The 22,170-nt window shown below is 37.8% G+C and overlaps 1 protein-coding gene across 11 annotated transcripts in view; it reads left to right on the forward strand.

Moving 5' to 3' along the window:
* The window catches only part of LOC101968941 (uncharacterized), a 283,895-nt gene extending 262,020 nt beyond the window's left edge, over window positions 1-21,875 (forward strand). For 10 of the 11 annotated variants that reach the window (XR_013434448.1, XR_013434452.1, XR_013434454.1 and 7 more), the window contains 2 exons: window positions 9,884-19,912; window positions 21,246-21,875. Coding sequence is in view for 4 of the 11 variants with exons in the window: in XM_078038332.1 (XP_077894458.1) it covers window positions 9,884-10,165 (282 nt within the window). In the remaining 7 variants the exon portion in view is untranslated. The remainder of the gene's footprint in view (window positions 1-9,883; window positions 19,913-21,245) is intronic. The other variant, XM_078038336.1, reaches the window with a different exon arrangement.
* The last annotated feature ends 295 nt before the right edge of the window (window positions 21,876-22,170 follow it).

Here is a 22,170-nt window from a genome sequence, read left to right on the forward strand (position 1 = left end):
GATGCTTTACTTTGGGTAGCCTAGTCTTTAAAAATGCATGATTGCCATTAGGTAAGGCAAATGCAGTACACAAAATTCCCTCCTTTTTTAGAAAGCTGTTTTGCTATTTATGTTATATAACCTAGTATATACAAAACAATGGTTTCCCAGGTATGTTTATGTGACTGTATTACCTTACATGGCAAAAGGGTCTTTGCTGATATAATTAAGGTAAGGAATTTGATATACAGAAATTATTCCAAATTTTCTGAGTGAGCTCAATGAAATAAGGATCCTTATAAATGAAACAGGTGAAAGAAGAAAACAAGACACAGTTAAGGACATCACATAATGAAGAGGCAACCTGTAGATTGGGAAAAAAAATATTTGCAAGTCACATATCTGATAAAGGGTTAATATCCAAACTATATAAAAAACTGATAAAAAATTTCTATAAAAATAATACAAATAATTCAATTAAGAAATGATTGAGATACCTGAATAAACATTTCTGAAAAGAAAATATGAATGGCTAAAAAAGAAATGAAAAAACTCTCAGCATCACAAATCATAAGGAAGATGAAAATTAAAACTAAAATAGAAATCACTTCACACCTGCTATGATGACTATTATCAAAGAGACAAAAGATAAAATGTATCGATGAGGATGTGGAGAATAATGAACCCTGGTACATGGTTGGTGAGAAAGCAAATTAAAATAGTTGTTATGGGGTTCAATATGGAAGTTGCTCAAAAAACTAAATATAAAATTTCTATATAATCCAGCAATCTCACTTCTGGGTATTTACCCCAAATATTTGAAGTCAGTATTTTGAGTAGATATCTGAACCCCCATGTTCAATGCAACGTTACTAACAAGAGCCATGATATAGAATCAACTTAAGTGTCCATCAATGGATAAATTGATAAATAAGCAGCCATATATACCCTATATAGCCTTAAAGAGGGAAAAAATTCTGTCATTTGGTATGTCATGGATTGAAATGGAAAACATTATGCTAAGTGAAATAAATCAAACACAGATGGGTTGGCGATGTAGCTCAGGGGTAGAGCACTTGCTAGCATGTGTGAAACCCTAGGTTCAATCTCTAGTACTGTTAAAAAAAAAACCCACATGTTCTTACTTACATGTGAAATCTAAAACAATTTAAATCATAGGAGTAGAGAATAGAATGGTGGTTCTACAGGCTGGGAGGTGGGGGAAATATGAAGGTGTTGGTCAAAGGTACAAAATCTCAAACAGGAGCGATAACATTGATTTTTGTTTTTCAGATCAATTGTACAGTGTGGCTAATATAGAGAATGACTAAGCATTTTACATTTCAGTTTCACTCTGAGTGAATTTCAAATGTTCTAATGAAAAATGTTGAATATTTGAGGTGGTAGATATGTTAATTAGGCTGATTTAATCTTTCTACATTGTACTAAAAAATAATAGCATTGTTTTTTACCCCCAAAATACATAAAACAGACAATATATGATCATTGTTTTTCAAATATAGATAAAGAGGATGTTTTATTCAGCTTTTTTTCTTCTTCTTCTTGCTGCTGTAACTAGCAAGAACAATTTTAGAGGAGGAAATATTTATTTGTTGCTCAGTCCTTAGGCGGCCAGCTTCATTGCTCTGGGCCCCGGGTGAGGCAGAACATCAAGGTAGAAGTGTGTGGAAGAGGGAAACAGCTGACATGTCACCACAGATGAAATATATGCTCCAAAGGCATGCACCCAACGGCCCACCTGCTCTAGCCACACCCTACCTGCCTTCAGTTATCACCTACCTAATCCTTTTCCATGGATTAATGCTAATGGATTAGGCTAAGGCTCTCATAAAAACTCGTTTCACCTCGATGGTGTCTTGCATTGTCTCACACATGAGCTTCTGCGAGACACCTCACATGTAAACCATAATGGAGGACTTGGAACTTTAAGCCTATCGTGATTAGAGGAGTGGGAGTTGCATGACGATAGTTATTCAACTCCCTTAACTATATACATAAAATCAACATGATAAGTAAATCATATCTTGGCAAAACTGATTTTTATAAAGAGAAAAAAAAAGAGGAGGGCAGGGAATCAGAGTCAAGGGGAGATAGGGTCATACTATGCTGCTGGCTTTGAAGATGGAGGAAGTGGCCACAAGTCAAGGTACACAGATAACTGGAACAGTCTGGAAAACGTTCTCACCTATGGCCTCCAAAAGGAAATTAAACCTGCTGGTGTTTGATTTTAGCCCTGTGAGAACTTTAAGATATATAAGCACTGTTTCAAGCACTAAAATTTGTGGTATTTGTTATAGCACTAATAAGCAATGCACTGTCTAACTCTTAAGTTTTTGAGTTTGATAAAATAGAGAATTATATAAAATCCATACAGTAACAATAGGGAACATTGATTTCTACATATTAATCCATTTACTCCCCAAAGCAATTCTATAAAGTTTGTATTTCTTAAGTGGCAATTAATGACCAGAAAGAATCACTAAATTTCTCAAAGTCAGATGTCAATGGTAGTTGGGCTGTAAAACTCATGTCCAGGTATGCAGTCTCTATTTTCGTGAGTATGAGAAGACCTGGGCAGGTTCAAGTCATCTGACACCATCTTGATGAATTATTCAGTCTTTCTGAGCCTCAGACTTCCCATGTATAGTCTAAGGGAGTTAGAAAAGAATAAGATTTTTTAGAGAGAATTATCTCTACCAAATGAAAACTTATATGGGAATTTATTATTAAAGCAAAGGAATGAACCAGAATAAGGGATGCAGGATTGGCTTCCCCTGGTTGAATCCCTGTGCCATCACATCAGAGTCCTTGACCTCAGGAGAAGCACAGATCTATGTGTTTCTGAGGTCTTTTTCTAGTATAAGCAGTATCAGATTTTACATGTGACATCTTAGAAGTGGTAAGATTTAGGAAGCCAAATAAATAAATGGTGTAGCCATTTAAATAATATGGATGCTCTACCCTGGCAAGACAAAGGGTATGGGTCACTTTGCTTTTATTTCATTTCATATCTAAATTTTTAGACTTGTTCATGTGCTTTTGGAAGCCTTGCATGTGGTGGCATCTAGTCCCAGACATTTTGTATTGTTGTCTTCCAGGGTTGACTTGGATCCGACAGAGGCGAATCTCCAGAGTAAAGGCAGAAAAAGGAGCATCCAAAATTGGAAGCTAATGCATTTTAAACCCTGGGTTGGCTCCTACCTTCCCAGGAGAATGCAGATTTGCTTAATGTCATTTTCTTTACTCAAGTCTTTCTTTCTTCTTACTATTCATGACATCTAGCCAACTGTTCTGTCTGATAAATGACCTAAAGTAAGTCATCTGTGCTAACACACATTTGCTTTAACCATTGACGGACCCACACATGATGAAACTGAAGGAGACTTGGGAAGTGATCAAGGCCAGACCCACTTTTGCTTTGCCTACATCTGTTCTTCCCATTTTGTCCCAGCTTCTTTTTACAGGAAATGTCATAAAACTGCCCTTAAGGCATTTAACAAAAAGGCAGGATGCAAACACCAAGTTTCCAAGGCAACGAACGCTACTGGTAAAAGGGGTGGTAGTTTTAGAAAGTTGTTGAAGTAAAAATAATTCCTTATTTTCTTTAAATTATCCTCATGCATATATTTATTTTCCCAGTCATCTATGAATTCAGTGGATGAACAAGAAGAAGTCAGGATTCTATGAAAAGAACTACCCTAATAGGCATGGAGATATGAAGACATTTTCTGAGAATTGGAAAATAAAGTGTTCATGAAGTATGGGAGAAGGCTTAAGCCTATAAGAAGGCAAGAAGCCAGATTCAAAAGAGTCTTGTAAATCATGCAAGAAAGTTTAAATCAGAATCTATATGGATGAAAGCCATTAAAGAATGTTGAGTGATAAGATTTGTGACTTAGATAAATCCTATAATAGTACAAGCTACTGAATGGGAAAAGTGGCATGGCTAAAGAAGTAAAATAATTATAAAGAGGCTGTAACTTATTCAGATGAAATATGATAGAACCTGAATTGGGGCAGTGCAATTGGTAATGGATAGGCAGGAAGTATTCTCAACATATTTAAGTCACAGAATTCAAAGAACTTGAACATGAACAAAATATGAAAAGCAAGGGGTTAAAAAGACTCCCGATACTTCTTGGCTTTTGGTCTGACATACTGGATGCCCCATCAAAGAAGCAGAGAATCTGAATGGAAGAGTGGTTTCATTGAGGACAGGTTCCATTTCAAATGTGCTGATTTTGAAGCATTTGCCAGATATCTAACAAAAGAATCTTATTCTAAGATCCTGGGATTCAAAAACTTCAGGTTTTAAATTATCAGTTTAGAGTAGGTGAACCCATGAGAATGGGTGTGATATTCCAGTTTCCAGAAGATTTTAAAAAATAAGGCTAAAATATGTATTATTATCTTTTATGAATGTGGGACCCAGTACGAGTATTTTTTCATTGGGATGATGAAACAGGATGGTTGCAGTAAAAAGGGTGGAGGATTTTAAAAATAGTAATTTTGTCAGTAGCATAGTTGATAAACATTGTCTTCTTCCAAAACACACACACACACACACACAAACAAAACAAAAAAAAAAACACCTTTTTTTCTTAACAGACAAAAACTTATTAAAGAAGTGCCTCAGGATTAGTCAGTAACTTCTCTAGGGAGTCCAATAAGAATTGTACTTGGTACCTAAGAGATGCTCAAACAGTATTGTATTAGTGCTTTTATCGAGGAAAAGTGTAACATCTAACAACTGTAAGTAATTCTGCATAAGAGAGGTCTCAGAGGTGCTACTCCAAAAACTACCTTGCACCTGTTTAATTAATATAAGGGAACAACATAATGGGGAATTTTCACTTCGCAGAATCTGCTCAATTCTTCATTTCCCCTGTATCAAAAAAAAGTGTCATTATAAATCAGTCTGAGAGTTGAACCATTCACTGTTTTCACTATTGCATTTTATATTTGCAACAAAAAAAACTGTCACTGAAGGATGTGGTTAGGTTAAAAAACATGGACTATTTTAGCTGAAAGGTAAGATCTTATACCTAGGAGTTCAAAAACATTGGCAGATGACATGATTTTCTTTTAATTTGGTCATGACTCATGTGAACTGCTATAGGATTTCACTGGCTGGATGTGCCTAGTTAGTCGGGCTGGAGCAACCATGCAAACTCTAGTCTCTAATGCTGATGCTTGGAGACTAGCATCACTACCACTATTACAGTGTAGGTTGATAAATGTTTCTTTTTTGAGATTACCTCATTACTGAGTCTATCTCTGATAAGAATTTGGGATAATAAAAAAGAATAAAGAATAAAATAAAAATCACCTGTGCTTTATTGAAATAATTACTGTTTAGGGAACAAATAAAAAAATCTTTCTTGGCTTGGAGTATTGTTTTCTCCCTTCTTATATAGCTAAAGACTAGTCATCTTTTGTGTTTTAGCTTAAATGCTTCTCTCTTTCTCTTTTTACCAACTTTGGCTCCTCATGCTAGATTTAGTGCGTTCTCAGATAACTTGCACACTCTGCAGTAGGGTTGGGAAAAATGTGGAAGTGTTGCCCCCAACCACACCATGCTATGTTCCAAGTATCTTGTAAATAATAGGTACAGATGAGAAGCATGTGGTTGGATGCATTTCTCTGTAGCTCAGTGGTGAGATCAGGCCTGGAGATAGGTCGTGAACTTGGATGAACTCTCCAAATGTGAGGATGCAGATAGAGGGAAGCACCAAGACTGAGCAAAAGGCAGATTTGAACAAAGGCCAAGCCTGTACAGAAAATTGCCAAGGGTGGTTGGTGGTGTCATGAAATCCAAGCAGGAGGATGTCCAAGTCTTGCCAAGATTGTAGAGAAGTTGAGAGATAGTTAACAAAAGATTAAGATTTCTGGAACTCTCATCTGCCTCCTTGGCTAATTCTAACTCACCCATTTTTTTTTCAGGTGAGTGCCATTCCTTTCAGTAAATTTCTTTTTGCCACTCCTTGATTATCTAAGTTACTCCTAAGTACTCTACTTTTTCTAAAACAGTTCATGTTATTTTGATGTCCTGTATGCTCCTGAAGGAGTAGGGCCACATCTTTCTGGTTTACCATTGTAGGACTTTGTATGCAAATGGCACATAGTAGGTACTAAGAAATGTTTGCTGAACAATGAACAAACTAGACCCCTATTTAAATTCCCCTTTTTTTACTTTCTTTTTGTTCCAGAGTCAAGAGAGAGTATATAAAATGGTCCTCTCTACTACAGTTAACTTATATTATTTAAAAGAATCAATGTCCAGCACTCCCCTTGCCTGGGGTGATTGACGTCTCCCATGTTTCCTCACTTCCTTTCTCTTTACCTTTTTGTGCTTGCCTCAAAGAAAGCCCTGATGTTTAGCTGATAGTGTAACATCTGGGCCTTGCTCATATTCTGCTTTCTTCTTATTTCCATGTTTCTTCTCTCTACATGGCTCAATGTGTAGAATGCGAGGAACCCTAGAATAAGAAGTGAAAAGCACCATTTTAAATTTCAGCTCTACCAATGACCAGCTGTATCATGTGAGTCAGGACTCTAGGCCTGCTAGTTTCCTCATCTATGGAAATCTGTAAAAACGTCTTCACAGTCAATTAAAAGGTCTGTGTATTTGTATTTTTCTCATTCATGCCTTAGCATCTGTTGAGTCTTCTCTACTCTACCCTGCCCACAAAGGACATTCAGCTGAAAATGCTTCAGCTAAAATATTCAAGAACTAGAACCCACAGTTTGTTTGACTTTATAAACTTGTAAAGCTGGAAATTATCTTTGAGGTTGGTGAGTCCAAATCCTTATGCAAGGTACACACTTTTTTATAGCATGTTTAACACTCAGCATGTGAAGAATGAGCCTGAACTCTCCCAATGACAGAAAACTCATTATTTTATTTTTATTCCGTTTATCTTTAAGAAAAATTTCCAAATGTTTAATTATCATGTTTTATTAAACATGTATTAAAAATTCAAATACATTTATAATTAATGTATTTTACTAGCTCTTCTATCTTTGAGGACTGTAACAACCACTAATGTCTCTACTATAGTCTACAGGTGATGGCAGTTCCTATTTTTTAATAGTTTTTTTAAATAGTTTACATATTCATTTCATTAATGCATTTGAACTTCTTTTCCCAAATAATATTTTATATTAAGTAGGATAATGACTTTAAAATAACCATGCCACCTTCATAAAATTTATATTTTAATAAATGTTAAGAAATTAGTTCCCCAAATAACCAAGGGTATGGGTGCTTTTTTGACATACCTAATCTGAAATAGGAGTTTGATAAAATATGAAATATCAAAATACATTTGCTACACCATTAGGGTTCTTTCAACAAGTTTTTTCTTTCAGCATAAACTCTTTTCTTTCTAATAAAGAGCCTGTATTCATATTCATTGGTTGGCGATTCATGCCAATGATCTATATGCTAAATATAAACTTTAATGGTTTGCAGTGATGATATTGTTTTCAGGTTTCGCAGAGAAAAGATGTTTCATGAGAATTATCTAGTCAATCAATGGTAGATTGAAGCATTTCAGACCTTGGAAGAGATTTTGTTATTTATCTTTTTTCTTTATACAGTTGAAAAAAGTTGAGGCCAGCTCTCCTAAATTTAATGCTTTTTCCCCCTCCTTGACTATTTATAAGAAATAGAAGACTCACTCATAAAAATAAAGCTTTGTGTAAGGGCTTTTTTTTTTTTTTTTTTTTTTTTTTTTTTTTTTTTAATCAGGGGTCAGTAAACTATGACTCACAGGACAGGCCAGATTTGAGCTGCTTCTGTTTTTGCAAGTACTTGGACTGCAACACAGCCACGCTGAATCTCTTGCATGTTGTGTGTGGCTGTTTGTCCCTTGCTGCAGAGTTGCCTGGTTGCAGAAGAGACCCAATGGCCCAATATTTACTCCCTAGTTCTTTATGGAAGTCTGCCAAACTCTGCTAAACAGTTCATAAAGACTTCACATGCATTGCTTTATTTCTACCTTCACAACAAACTGATAGTTTGTAAAAACTTCAATTCTTGCAACTCAGTAGTTCTGAGGGAGGAAAGGGGACAATGATGAAATTGTTCAGGGTACAGGACATAAGATCAACTCTGTTCTGTTGAGACTTTTTTTTTTTAAGAGTGAGAGAGGGGGGAGAGAGAGAGAGAGAGAGAGAGAGAGAGAGAGAGAGAGAGAGAGAGAGAGAGAGAGAATTTCTAATATTTATTTTTTAGTTCTCAGTGGACACAACATCTTTGTTGGTATGTGGTGCTGAGGATCGAACCCGGCCCGCACGCATGCCAGGCGAGCGAGCTACCGCTTGAGCCACATCTCCAGCCCCTGTTGAGACTTTTGATGTGGCCCAAGGAGTCAGGTGGATCTCTACAGAGTGTGTACAATTAACCTTGGTCTGAGTTATTTTTCTTTTCTTTTTTTCCCCTTTTCTTCTCCCCCCTTTTCTTCCTTCCTTCCCTTTCTCTCTATTCTCCGTTTTTCTTCTGCTTTCTTATTTTACACATAAAAGTAGGTTCACAGAGTGTTTCAAAGGTAGTGCACAGAGGACCTAATATATCCTTTACTAGTCTCTTTCAATGTAAAGATCTTACATAATCACAGTACTCCGTAAAACCAGGAATTGGACATGGGTAGGATTTGTCATTTTGTTCCATAAATGGACTCATATCTCCACCACAGTCAAGACACAGAATTCACCACAATCATTGGTGATCCTTGTGCTTCCCTGTTTACAGCTATGCCTCCCCTCCCCCAAGCATCCCTCTCCTCTGGACACTAGGCTGCTCCATCTCTATAATTTTGCTATTTTAAGCATGTTACATGAAGGAAATCATTAATATTTTGCTCTCACTATACATAATACCCATGAGATTTGTACAAGTTGTGCAGATATAAATAGTTTATTCCTTTCCATTATTAAATCAAAATGTTATGGTATTGGTATACTACCTCAGTTTAACTGTGGTATTCAACTATTAATTGATATTTTGGGTGTTACCACTTTTTTGGTTCTTGTTTGTTTTGTGTTACAAAAAAACCCTGAAACAATCATATGCAGATTTTTGTGTGGAAATTTTTATTTCTTTGGAATAATTTTCAGGAGTATAATTGTTGTTTTGTGTGGTAACCTGTGTGTGTGTGTGTGTGTGAGTGTGTGTGTGTGTGTGAAAACTGGCAATAGATTTTATCGAGTAGCTTTCCCATTTCATATTTCTTTCAGCCATGTGAGACAGTTCCAGTATTTTCACATCTTCATTTTGTTAGGGTCAGTAAACAAGTCAAGATGGCACCTGGCATTTTGCCAGAGGGAGTGGTTTGTGAAGTAACGCCATGGAGCCATTAAGTGTGGAGATTCCTTATTGGTTGACTGCTGTATCTAGTTTATGTTAATTAAGATAAGCTGTGTGGAATGTATATATACCCCTCCTGTCCTACAATGAACAGCTCCCACTCCTGCTGTATCAATCTACACAAGTTGCTCATCACCCCACCCCCCACCCCCCACCCCTTGTTATTTTGCTACAGCCGGATTTCGGCAGATGATGGCCCAAACAGGGTGCCCTGGGACACTCAGGGGTAAGTGACAAAAAAAAAATAAATAAGCTGCCCGTTCATAGATAGGACGGGAGCAAATCTGCTCGTCCCTAGATGGGGCGAGAGGAAAAATGGCCATTTTGAGAAAATGGAGAAGATTGATACAGTATGTTTGTGTCTTGTTTTGTCTTGAAATGTTGTATTGTCTTTGTGACAAAAATATGGAAGGGGTGAGAAGTAAATTACTAAAGGAAGAGGGCACCCCAATGGAACCAAGAGTAATTAGGGCATGTGTTGATAAAAGCCCAGGAACTCTTTTTCTTTTCTAGAAAAAGAAAGTTCAAAAGAAGAAGGATTATCAGGAAAAAAGTTGCAGCAAAAGGCTATTACTGAATACTTTTCGTTACCAGAGGGTGGGTGAATCGGCATGGTGGCTGCCACGTGCGCCAGCTGGTCATGGCGCAACAAGGATTTTCCAAGCGGCCGGACGCAACTCCGAGAGCACAGTCTGGCAGGCTCTTGCTCCCTGTGCCCAGTGGCAGTTTGAGTCCAGAACACTCCCCGGACTCTCCCCGGGGCCATCTGGGGCTGCCTGGGACCCTGAAGTTTGATCATTTCCAAGGCCAGTAACTACAGTGGTTCTCCCACACCTGGAGGCTGATGAAATGAGCACCATTAAGGCTTATTTCAAATGTAAAAAAACCTTGAGATAATGTACTAAATTGTTCAGAAGGTTGTTTTCTTAGTGGAGTGCTACAGGATTTTCTTTAGCCAGCATTGCTGGAGTTCCTGCCTTCATCCCAGTGCCGGTGAGGATGAGGGTGGAAGAATTTCCAGTGTTGTTGAGAACCGGACAAGGCTTCGGATCAAGCTAGCTGCCTACAGAACTTACCTGGACTGTGATTTACCTGGACTGTGAGTTAATCTATTGAGACACTGCTTTACCTGGACTGAGACAACAAACTGTAATCTACAACAAATTGGAACTCTGTATCTTTGCTAACGGTGTCATTGCTGGTATAATTTTTCCAAGGGCTTCTTGCATGGAGCCATCAATTGGCTTGGTATTGTGGCATTTTATATCCTCCCCTTCTGCTTGTAGCAGATTATTTTTGGTGTTTGTGCAAAAACCACTATGGTTGTTATTTAAATTAAACAAAAGAGGGAAATATTAGGGTCTGTAAACAAGTCAAGATGGCGCCTGGCATTTTGCCAGAGGGAGTGGTTTGTGAAGTAACACCAGCGAGCCATTAAGTGTGGAGATTCCTTATTGGTTGACTGCTGTATCTAGTTTATGTTAATTAAGATAAGCTGTGTGGAATGTATATATACCCCTCCTGTCCTACAATGAACAGCTCCTACTCCTGCTGTATCAATGTACACAAGTTGCTTGTCATCCCCTGGTTATTTTGATGAGGCCAGACTGCGGCGTCATTTGAATTTGGTGTTATTTTTTAAATATTACCTGTTAAATAGGTATGTAACAATATCTCTTTGTGATATTAATTTCCATTCCCCAACAGTTGATGACATTGAACACTTTTTTTCATGTGCTTATTAACCATTCATGTATTTGTTTTGTGCCTTTAGCCCATTTTTAATTGTTTTTTTTTTACTGTTAAATTTAAGAGTTCTTTATATACAATAGGTATGATTCCTTTATTAGATATATGGTTTACAAATATTTTCTTCCACTCCATAGTTCAAGAAAGAAAAAGTTTTCAGCTTTAATAAAGTCTAACTTATTGGATTTTTTTATACAAATTGTACTTTTGGTGTCACGTCTGACTTTGTCATTAACTTTTACGTCCTCCAAATTTTCTCCTGTTTCCTTTTATAGTTATATTTAACTTTTAAATATCTGATGCTTTTTCAGTTTTTTTTTTGTGTGTGTGATAGGGTTGATATGTATAGGTTGAGCTTCAGTTTTTTTGCTTATACATATCTGGGTGCTATTGGACCATCTGTTAAAAAGATTATCCTTCCTACTTTTAATTGCTTTTGCACTCCTGTCAAAAGTCAGTAGTCTATACATGTGTGGGGCTATTTCTTGGTTTTCTATTGTCTTCAATTGGTTCATATGTCTATTCTCCACCCAAACAACACTATATTGAAGACTGTATATAATGAGTTTTGAAATGAGGTAGATTTCATTCCTTTTAAATCTTCTCAAAGTTTTTTAAAATTATTCAAATTTATTTTCCTTACCATATAAATTTAAAATAGTTTATTTATATTTATAAAATAAGCATCCTGGGATTTTGAAATGAATTGTATTAAACCTATAGATAAATTTTGGAGAAAATCGACTTGTTTAATATGTTAAGGTTTTCAATTCATAAATATCATACATCTTTGTTTAGATTTTCTTTGATTTCTTTCAACATCATTATGTAGTTTTCAGGATGCATGTCCTACCCATATTTTGTTACATTTACAATGAATTATTTCACTTTTGAGTGATTGTTAATGATTTATTTTTCATTGCTAGTAGACAGAAATATGATATAACTAATTTTTGTATCTTGCAACATTGACAAACTTACTCATGACCGCTAGCAAGGGCGTTTAAATTTTTTTAAGTTCTTGGTGACTTTTTACATAGTATCTGGGCCACCTACAAGTAGAATGGTTTTATTTCTTCTTTTCTACAGTGTATCTTCTATTTCTTTTCATTTTCTATTTATAAATTTAATTTCCTTAATAGTTTAAGGCCACTTAAATTATGTATGATCTATTTTATGTGTGTGTGTGTGTGTGTGTGTGAGAGAGAGAGAGAGAGAGAGAGAGAGAGAGAGAGAGAGAGAGAGAAAGAAAGAGAGAGAAGAAGGAGGAGGAGAGAGAAATGCCTATTTCTGCTTCACTCTTCTCACTTAGTAAGAATTGCTTGGGCTATTTGGGTCTCTTATTTTGTCAAATGAATTTTATATCTGCCTTTTCTAGTTCTGTGAAGAATGTCATTGGAATTTTGATGGGAATTGCATTGACTCCTTATAGTGATTTTGGTAGTTTGGCCATTTTGACAGTATTAATTCTGCCTATCCAAGAACATTGGCGGTTTTTCCATCTTCAAAGGTCTTCCTCAATTTCTTTCTTCAGTGATCTATAATTTTTGTTATAGAGATCCTTCACCTCTTTTATTAGATTGACTCCCTTACTCATTAGTGTTCTGTTCATTTTCTATTTCTTCATAATTCAGTGTTGATAGAATTTGTGTGTCTAGGAATTTATTCATTTTTTTCTTTAGTTATTCAATTTATTGACATATATTTGTGCTCAGAAGTCTCTCATGAGCCTATTCATTTTTGTTGTCATTCTATTGTTCCATCCTTCATTTCTGATTTATCTATTTGAGTCTTTTCTGTTTTTCTTAGTGTACCTAAATTTTATCAACTTTATTTATCTTTTGAAAACAGTGTCTTAGTTTCATTTTTTTATTGTTTTCCTAGAGTCTATTTCATTTCTGATTTTATTGTTTCATTCTTTCTATTAAATTAGGCTTAGTATTTTTTTCCTTTATTCCCTAGTTCCTTGAGATACTATATTAAGATGCTTATTTATGATCTTTCTTATTTCCTCATGTAGGCTTTTATTGCATAAACTTCCCTCTTAATACTGCTTTTCATGAATCCTATAAGTTTTGTTTCCATTTTTATTTGCCTCCACAAAAATTAAATTTACTTTAAAATTCCCTCTTTAGCTCATGTTGTTTTTTTCCTTATATCCTGCATTTTCCATTTCCCCCTTATTATTGATTCCTAGTTTTATGTCATCATTGTCAAAGAAGATGCTTGATATGATTTCAATATTTTAAAATTTGTCAAGGCTTTGTTTTGTGGACCAATATATAATGTGTCCTAGAGAATGTTTCATTTGCACTTAAAAGATTATGTATACTACTCTTGTTAGATGGAATGTTCTGTATATGTCTATTAAGTCCAATTTGTCTTAAGTGCAGTTAAAGACCAATGTTTCCTTATTGACTTTCTCTGCATGATCTACTACTGAAAGAGAAATATTGCGTTCTCCTGTCATTATTGTGTTGTTGCCTTCTTCTTTCAGATTTGGTAATGTTTGCTTTATACAGTAGGAGCCCTGATGTCAGATGCATATATATTTATTTTTATTGTCATAATTAATTGGCCCCTTTATCATTTTATGATGATCTTTTTCTCTTGCTGAAATTTTCTACTTATAATCTATTTTGTGTCAATATAGCTATTCTAGCTACCTTTGGGTTCCATTTTACTGGAATATCTTTTCTCCATTTCTTACCTTTCATTCTATGTGTTTCCCAATGGGTGAAGTGCATTTCTTATAGGCAGCATATAATTAGATCTTGTTTTTTATGCATTTAACCACTCTTTTTCTTTTGATTGAAGAATTTAATCCATTTACATTTAATGTTACTATGCATACATAAGGACATATTACTGTCATTCTGTTCACTTTTCCTTGCTGTTTCCTTTATTTCTACTGTCTTCCTTTGGTTTTTATGATTTTCTATAGTGCTATCCTTTATTTCCTTCTCTTTAATTTTTGCTCATCTACTGTGGGTTATTGCTTTATAATTACCATGATATTTACATAATACACCTTGCAGTATTATAATCTAATTGAAAATTATAACAACTTATCTTACATCACATATTTGCTCCCTCCATCATATTTTATGTTTTTTTTCTCATATTAACATTTATATGTTGCATAGCTATTAACAAATTATTGTATCTACATGTATGTTTAATATTTTTGTCTTTTAACCCTTGTACTAGAGCTATAAGTTATTTGCACATTATCATTATAGTATTAGAGTATTCTGAATTTGATATATTCTTAACTTCTTTGACATACTTTAAACTTTCATATGCCTTTCATTTCAGCTTAAAGGGTTCCCTCTGGTATTTGTTTGTAAGGCAAGTCTAGCGATATGGAACTTTATTATTGTCTGGAAAAGTCTTTATTTCTCTATTTCTAAAGGAAAATTTTGTTGGGTAAAATAGTCTCTGTTGCAGGTTATTTTTCTTTCAGTACTTTGAATATATTGTCCTGCTCTCTCCTGATTTTGTTCTCAATATACATAGAAGAAATAATTTTCAGACTATTTTACAACTGTAAAGAGTAAAAAGATGTAGAGTGGGGAAATAATTTCTATATTTCAAACTGACAAAACGTTGACAATAGTAGACTCTGGTAAGTTATGTATATATGAATTAATACCTAGAGCAACTACTAAAAAAGCTATACACAGAGACACATTTAAAACTACTTCAAATAAATGAAATGTGTATCTAATCAAATTCAAACCACAAGAAATAAGGAAAAGAGAAAATATAATACAGAGATAACAAAAAATAAATTGGCAGCCCTAAGATATCAATTTTTTTTCAGGAAAATCAAATGATCTAAGTGAAGCCAGATTTAAAATTAGGTAGTCGGTGTAGTTAGGTAAATCGGGTCTAATATCAAATGAAATCTAAAATGGAGGCCATGCTGACAATGATTCCAGGAAATGCAGGACAACTCATGGAATGTTAATGAAGTCCCAGAAAAGCCCTAGGCCAAAGTCCACCCTAAAGAAATATTAATGGAACCCAGGAAACAGCCCCCAACAGATTTGGAGATAGCCCATCCCAAAGAAGTGATAATGAAGTCCTTCCTGCCCAGATTACTTGTTTGGCCCACCTGTGTCCCAACCCTTCCCCCTTACATTCTATCACCAAAACTATAAAAAGGGGAGCACATTCGCCCTTCAATGGATTCCACCTCTTGGGTCCCCTTCTTCCTCTGGGAGAATTCTTTTTTTTTTTTTTAATTTTTTTTTTTATTGGTTGTTCACAACATTACAAAGCTCTTGACATATCATATTTCATACATTAGATTGAAGTGGGTTATGAACTCCCAATTTTACCCCAAATGCAGATTGCAGAATCACGTCGGTTACACATCCACAATTTTACATAATGCCCAATTAGCAATTGTTGTATTCTGCTACCTTTCCTATCCCCTACTATCCCCCCTCCCCTCCCCTCCCATCTTCTCTCTCTACCCCATTTACTGTAATTCATTACTCTCCTTGTTTATTTTCCCATTCCCCTCACAACCTCTTATATGTAATTTTGTATAGCAATGAGGGTCTCCCTTCATTTCCATGCAATTTCCATTTTCTCTCCCTTTCCCTCCCATCTCATGATTCTGTTAAATGTTAGTCTTTTCTTCCTGCTCTTCTGCTGAGGGCCATTACCAAGTAGGAATGACGCATTGAAATTTCCTTGCCAAGCGTACCCCATGCTGCTTAGAGGACATTTGATGGGACATTGCATGCATGCTTTAATGAGGTGACCTTGCTCAAGGACCTAGGCAGATCGGGTTTAGAGCTGATCAGGTTTGAGGAAGTAACCGGCTCCTTGAGTTTAAGGCGTTGCCAGTTTAAGATAATGGGTTTTAGGGAAGTTGGAAGTTGAAGATTATTGCTGGGATTAGGGTGTTCCTGCTGCTTGTTCCCGTTGAGTTCTCGTGAGATTAAAATGGGATTTGGAGAGAGCCTCGTGGATTAGGTGGTTTGTGCGGGAGACGGCAGAACACGTTTGCCCCTGGACCTGTGTGGAGGCGGTGTGAGAGCGGGAATAAAGAATTGCTGTTTGAACCCACAAAGTGTGAGTGCCTCGTGATTCTGGTGCCAAGCCGAGACATTGGCCTTGGCACTCTTCCTCCTTGCTCTGTTCATAGTTGCTCTCATTATATCAAAGAAGACATTTGGTATTTGTTTTTTAGGGATTGACTAGCTTCACTAAGTATAATCTGCACTAGTGCCATCCATTTCCCTGCAAATTCTATGATTTTGTCATTTTTTATTGCTGCATAGTACTCCATTGTGTATAGATGCCACATTTTTTTTATCCATTCATCTATTGAAGGGCATCTGGGTTGGTTCCACAGTCTAGCTATTGTGAATTGTGCTGCTATGAACATCGATATGGCAGCATCCCTGTAGCATGCTCTTTTAAGGTCTTCAGGGAATAGTCCAAGAAGGGCAATAGCAGGGTCAAATGGTGGTTCCATTCACAGCTTTCCCAGGAATCTCCAAACTGCTTTCCAAATTGGCCGCACCAATTTGCAGTCCCACCAGCAATGTACAAGAGTATCTGGGAGAATTCTTTTCTGCTGCCCTTTAATAAACTTCTAATTTCTACTCTGACTTTGTCTTGGCATGCTTCTCTGGTGTTATTCTTCAACATTGGAGAAGCAAGGACTCGTCACTGGTCAACAGCGGTAACATATTGGAGGTTCCCCCAGATATTCTTCTACAGCGAGGTAAGCTGTCTCCACGCACCCCATGTCTGTTTGAGGTGCATCTTTCTCTCTCTTTCTTTCTGGAGGTAAGGTGGGCACCCAACGGCTACTTAAACGCAGTTAGTGCAGCCGCCACTCTTCAAGACTTGGGTGAGATGTTTCCCGGCCTAGGCAGCTCTCAATCACCTGTTCAATACAGAGCAGGCATGTTGGGTTCTGCCAAAGCCACTTCCAACTTTTCTGTCTGGGCCCGGAGAGCAATTGGTGTGAGTACACAGTGTCCCGAATCCTGATCTGCCTCAGATGCATGGAGGTGGAGGAAGGAGTTTGGAACAACCGCGGAATTCCGGTCTGGGCTACCCTCAGACGATTTCTAAGGTTCCCTTCTCTTGTGCCCCCTCCCGACAGCCCTCAGGGGTATCTAGGGTGATTGGTAGATGAATGGCACTGAGGGAAAGCCCCAATCACATTTGCCTCCTTGTGGGCTACGCAACACTCCCAACCTCGCATCCATTCCTCCTGGATGCTCCCCTTCCTTCGCAGGTCAGAAATGTTAGCAATTCAGGTTGTAGGACTGAGAGAAAGGCATGGGATAATTAGTAAAATCTGCCCAGGTTCTCTAAGGTGCATAGGTAACTTTCATTAGTCTGTCTTACCGCCCCAATGTTTAAAATGTGCTGTGTTCTCTTTAAGCTGCTAGAGAGGCATTTTTAGAATCCATTCCTCCCGTAATCTCTCTGATAGAAAGCACTACCTTACAACCAGATTTCCCTCACCCTTAGGCGGTTCCTTTAGTCTACAGAGCAAAGGCGACAAAAGAGTGCACGATTTTCTTTTGCTGTGGATTTTTAGTGGCAAGGAGGATAAGCAGTAATGCCCTTAAGTCTGAATCCTCCCAGAGTCTCTGGCATAGGCAAACTAAGACCCTAGAACTTTGCTAAAGGGGACTAGAAACCCCTTGGCAAAGCAAGGTGAGAGACGGGTTTTCTGGACCGTTTAGGAGGCTCAAGTATTAGGGAGATCAACAGTTTTCTCTGGCGCGGGCGCCTGAGTTCTGTTTTTTTCTCTCCCCAATCAGATGGGAGCCTCACTCTCCAATATGCCAGGTACACCACTTACCTGCGTATTGAAAAATTGGGATAAATTTGACCCTCAGACACTCAAGAAACAGTGACTCATTTTCTTCTGCAGCCAGGCCTGGCCTCAATACAAACTCCCTGATGGAGAAACCTGCCTGGCCACCAGAGGGAAGATCAATTTTAATACAATTTTACAGCTTGATAAATTTTGCAAAAAGGAAGGGAAATGGTGTGAGGTGCCGTATGTTCAGGTTTTCTTTGCTCTAAGAGAAAATCCTAAATTATGCCAACTGTGTAAAGTAGACTTAGCCATGATATCTACCATGAAGAGAGAAAGTCTTGGGGACTCACCCACTGAGGAAAAAGAATCAGGAGAACCCACAAAATCTCCATCTGCTGTTGGGGCACAACAACAGCCTTCCTGTCCCCCATATCCTGGCCCTCCTGCGTCTGCCCCAACAGGCAAACCAAATATATTACCTCTCCATGAGATGCCAGGAGGAGAATTTGGGCCAACCAAAGTACACACCCCCTTCTCCCTTCAAGACTTAAGGCAGATAAAAACTGACTTGGGGAGATTTTCGGAGGACCCAGATAAATATATTGAGGTATTTCGAAACTTATGCCAGGTATTTGACCTCCCCTGGAAAGATATTATGCTATTACTCAACCAGACCTTGACTTTCAATGAGAAGGAAGCAACTCTAAGAGCAGCTGAGGAATTTGGGGATGAACTACACCTTGCTCCTTCCCCAGCAGAACAGACTAAGAGCAAACCTAATTACTCATCTAGAGCACAGGCAATTCCCAGAGATAAGACCTCAATACACCCAGGAGGAAACTAACAATGCACTATCTAAGGGAGGTATTCTTTTACCCTCTGGGTGGATTCAAATGGAAGATGACAAACTTTATTTACCTGATAATTCCCAGTGGAAGATTTTACATACCTTACATCAATCTTTCCACCCAGGAGAAGAAAATACTCTCAAATTAACCTGAGAGATATTTGAGGGAAAGAATCTTTCAAAGACTGTCCACCAAATAGTCAAAGCCTGTGACACATGCCAAAGAAATAATCCACTTAATTCTACCCAAAAGCCCCCAGGATTACAAAGAACAGGACAGTTCCCTGGGGAAGAGTGGCAACTTGATTTTACCCATATGCCTAAGAGTAATGGATTTCAATATTTATTAGTTATGATAGATACTTTTACTGGATGGACTGAAGCCTACCCCTCCCGAACTGAACAAGCAGGAGAGGTAGTCAAGGCATTATTACAGGAAATAATCCCATGATTTGGGTTGCCTCGAAGACTGCAGAGTGACAATGGAGCAGCTTTAAGGCAGCTGTCACTCAGGGGATATCAAAAGCCTTAGACATCAAATATCATCTCCATTGCACTTGGAAACCTCAATCCTCAGGAAAGGTAGAAAAAACTAATGATATTTTAAAAAGACACCTAAGAAAACTCACTCAAGAAACCCACTACCCATGGCCTAAGGTGCTTCCTTTAGCACTGCTCAGAATCAGGAACACCCCAAAAACATTAGGGCTCAGCCCATTTGAGCTCTTTTATGGGAGACCATTCCTAAGAAATGATATTCTTAAAGACCAAGAAACTGCAGATCTAGTAACTCATATCACAAAGTTGGCCAAATTTCAAGCTGAAATTTGCAAATATCCTATATCTGAGCCAATTACTTCTCCACCTCTATATGAGCCTGGAGATGTAGTTATGATTAAGACTAGACCTTCAAACTCTCCAAACCTAGACCCTATTTGGAAAGAACCTTTTTCTGTAATCTTATCCACCCCTTCTGCAGTAAAGGTGCTAGGACAGGAGAATTGGATCCACCACTCTCTGATTAAAGCCTGCCATCCTGAGCTGATACCCAAGGAAACTTCTTCTTCCCAAGAAACTGAAGAGTGGTACTCCTGCACTCCAGTAGAGGACCTAAAATATCTCTTCCGCAGAGAAAATGGTGATATGTTCTTTTCCTTCTCTTTCTCTTTGTTACCATAAACAGACCAACTGAGGCTAACTCTTTTCTAATGTGGGCTCAACAATATGCCACTAGGTTACAGAAAGATAATTGCTGGATATGTGGATTATTACCCCTTTCTAGCACTTCTGTACTACCTTGATGGGTATTCCCCTTACAAAGAAAGGACTGGATAAATTTACAACCCTTAATGTTACAACAAAAGAAAGAAAGACCCTATTTACAAAATGCCTCTTGTGCAAATGTTAATTTATGGCCTATAAATGAAACTTTATCACAATCTGATCATGGAAATATTTTCACTTTAAACCAGACCAACCTTCAGATATCAACTACTGTTAAATCCCATATAGGCCCATCTAATTCTCTCCTTCGGCTACCTGCACCATCAATATGTCACAGGTATAAAGATGGTTATTATCAGATTTGGGATGGAGATTTATGGCTCACTCCCACTATTGGGCATTTAAACCAAAAAGCCCCACTCTGTTGGGAACAACGAAACCATACCTATGACACGTGGCCTAATGCTACTCGAGAATTAGGATGGACCTCAGAGTCACAATGTCAACAAATTATAGTTTTTCAAGCCAATGATTGGTTTGGAACAAATCGGGTTTCTAGACCTAAAACTATTTGGCCAGCACCCAATGGGACTCAATGGATATGTGGAACTAACCTATGGCCCTGGCTTCTCCCAGGCTGGATAGGAAGATGTACTATTGGGTACCCCTGGATGCAGGGGAGATGGACCCCAAATATAACACAGCCAGCAAACCTCCCCAATCTCAAACACAGATGGGGATGATCTGTGTTTCCTTGTTATGATCATCTAGCTTCTTTGTTTATCCCACAAATTGGTTTAGAAGTCGTAATGTGGCAGGTGGAGACTTTAAACAATTATACTCAAACTGCCCTCCATGATGTTGAGGAAAGTATCTCTCTCCTTAATATTGAAATAACACTTATGAGGAAGGCCATCTTACAAAATTGGATGGCTTTAGATGTCCTCACTGCAGCCCAAGGTGGTACTTGTGCTGTTTATTAAAATTGAATGTTGTGTTTACATCCCTGACAATTCTGGCAATGTGACAAATATCCTTAAAGATTTACATACTCAGATAAAAGCCATGTCCTCACCAACTTTGTCATGGGAACAATATCATAGCTCCTGGTTCTCCGGTACTTCCTGGTGAAAAACATTGTTAGTCTCTGTCTTTGGTATCACACTCATTGGCATATTCCTGTGCTGTGGTATTTATTGCTGCATCAATATGGTTCCAATACTAATGAATTCTTGTTTCTCTTATAGACTGCCCATCGCTCAAATGGCCCTCCAGCCTATTACTTCTCAATCGGACTTCTATCATGGACCACTGGATAGACCCGATTTTTAAAAGGGGACTCCAAACTGCTTGCCCCACATTGTCCCTCTTCAGCCTAAAGAAGCCAGAACAGTCTTCACCCCCATTCCTTACAACAGTAAGGAGTTCCCCAAATTAGAGGGGGGAATGAAGCCAGATTTAAAATTAGGTAGTCAGTGTAGTTAGGTAAATCGGGTCTAATATCGAATGAAATCTAAAATGGAAGCCATGCTTACAATGATTCCGGGAAATGCAGGACAACTCATGGAATGTTAATGAAGTCCCTGAAAAGCCCTAGGCCAAAGTCCACCCTAAAGAAATATTAATGGAACCCAGGAAACAGCCCCCAACAGATTTGGAGATAGCCCATCCCAAAGAAGTGATAATAAAGTCTTTCCTGCCCAGGTTACTTGTTTGGCCCACCTGTGTCCCAACCCTTCCCCCTTACATTCTATCACCAAAACTATAAAAAGGGGAGCACATTCGCCTTTCAATGGATTCCACCTCTTGGGTCCCCTTCTTCCTCTGGGAGAATTCTTTTCTGCTGTCCTTTAATAAACTTCTAATTTCTACTCTGACTTTGCCTCGGCGTGCTTCTCTGGTGTTATTCTTCAACATTGGGGAAGCAAGGACTTGTCACCGGTCAACAGTGGTAACATAAGTACACAAATTAAAAAAAAAATAGATGGGGATGATGACACCAGTAAAATGATAGAATAGAAGTCTTGTACTGTAATCTGTACATACAGCCTCTGATTTTGACCACCACCCATGTAGGAGAGTGTTTTTATGGGGGTCAAAACTATGAGAATGAACACACAGAAATAGTTAAGAAGTGCTTTGCTTTACCCCTGACACTCTGCTTTTCCAGCA

This window comes from Ictidomys tridecemlineatus, chromosome 1, assembly GCF_052094955.1.
Source record: "Ictidomys tridecemlineatus isolate mIctTri1 chromosome 1, mIctTri1.hap1, whole genome shotgun sequence".
Lineage (NCBI taxonomy): Eukaryota > Metazoa > Chordata > Mammalia > Rodentia > Sciuridae > Ictidomys > Ictidomys tridecemlineatus.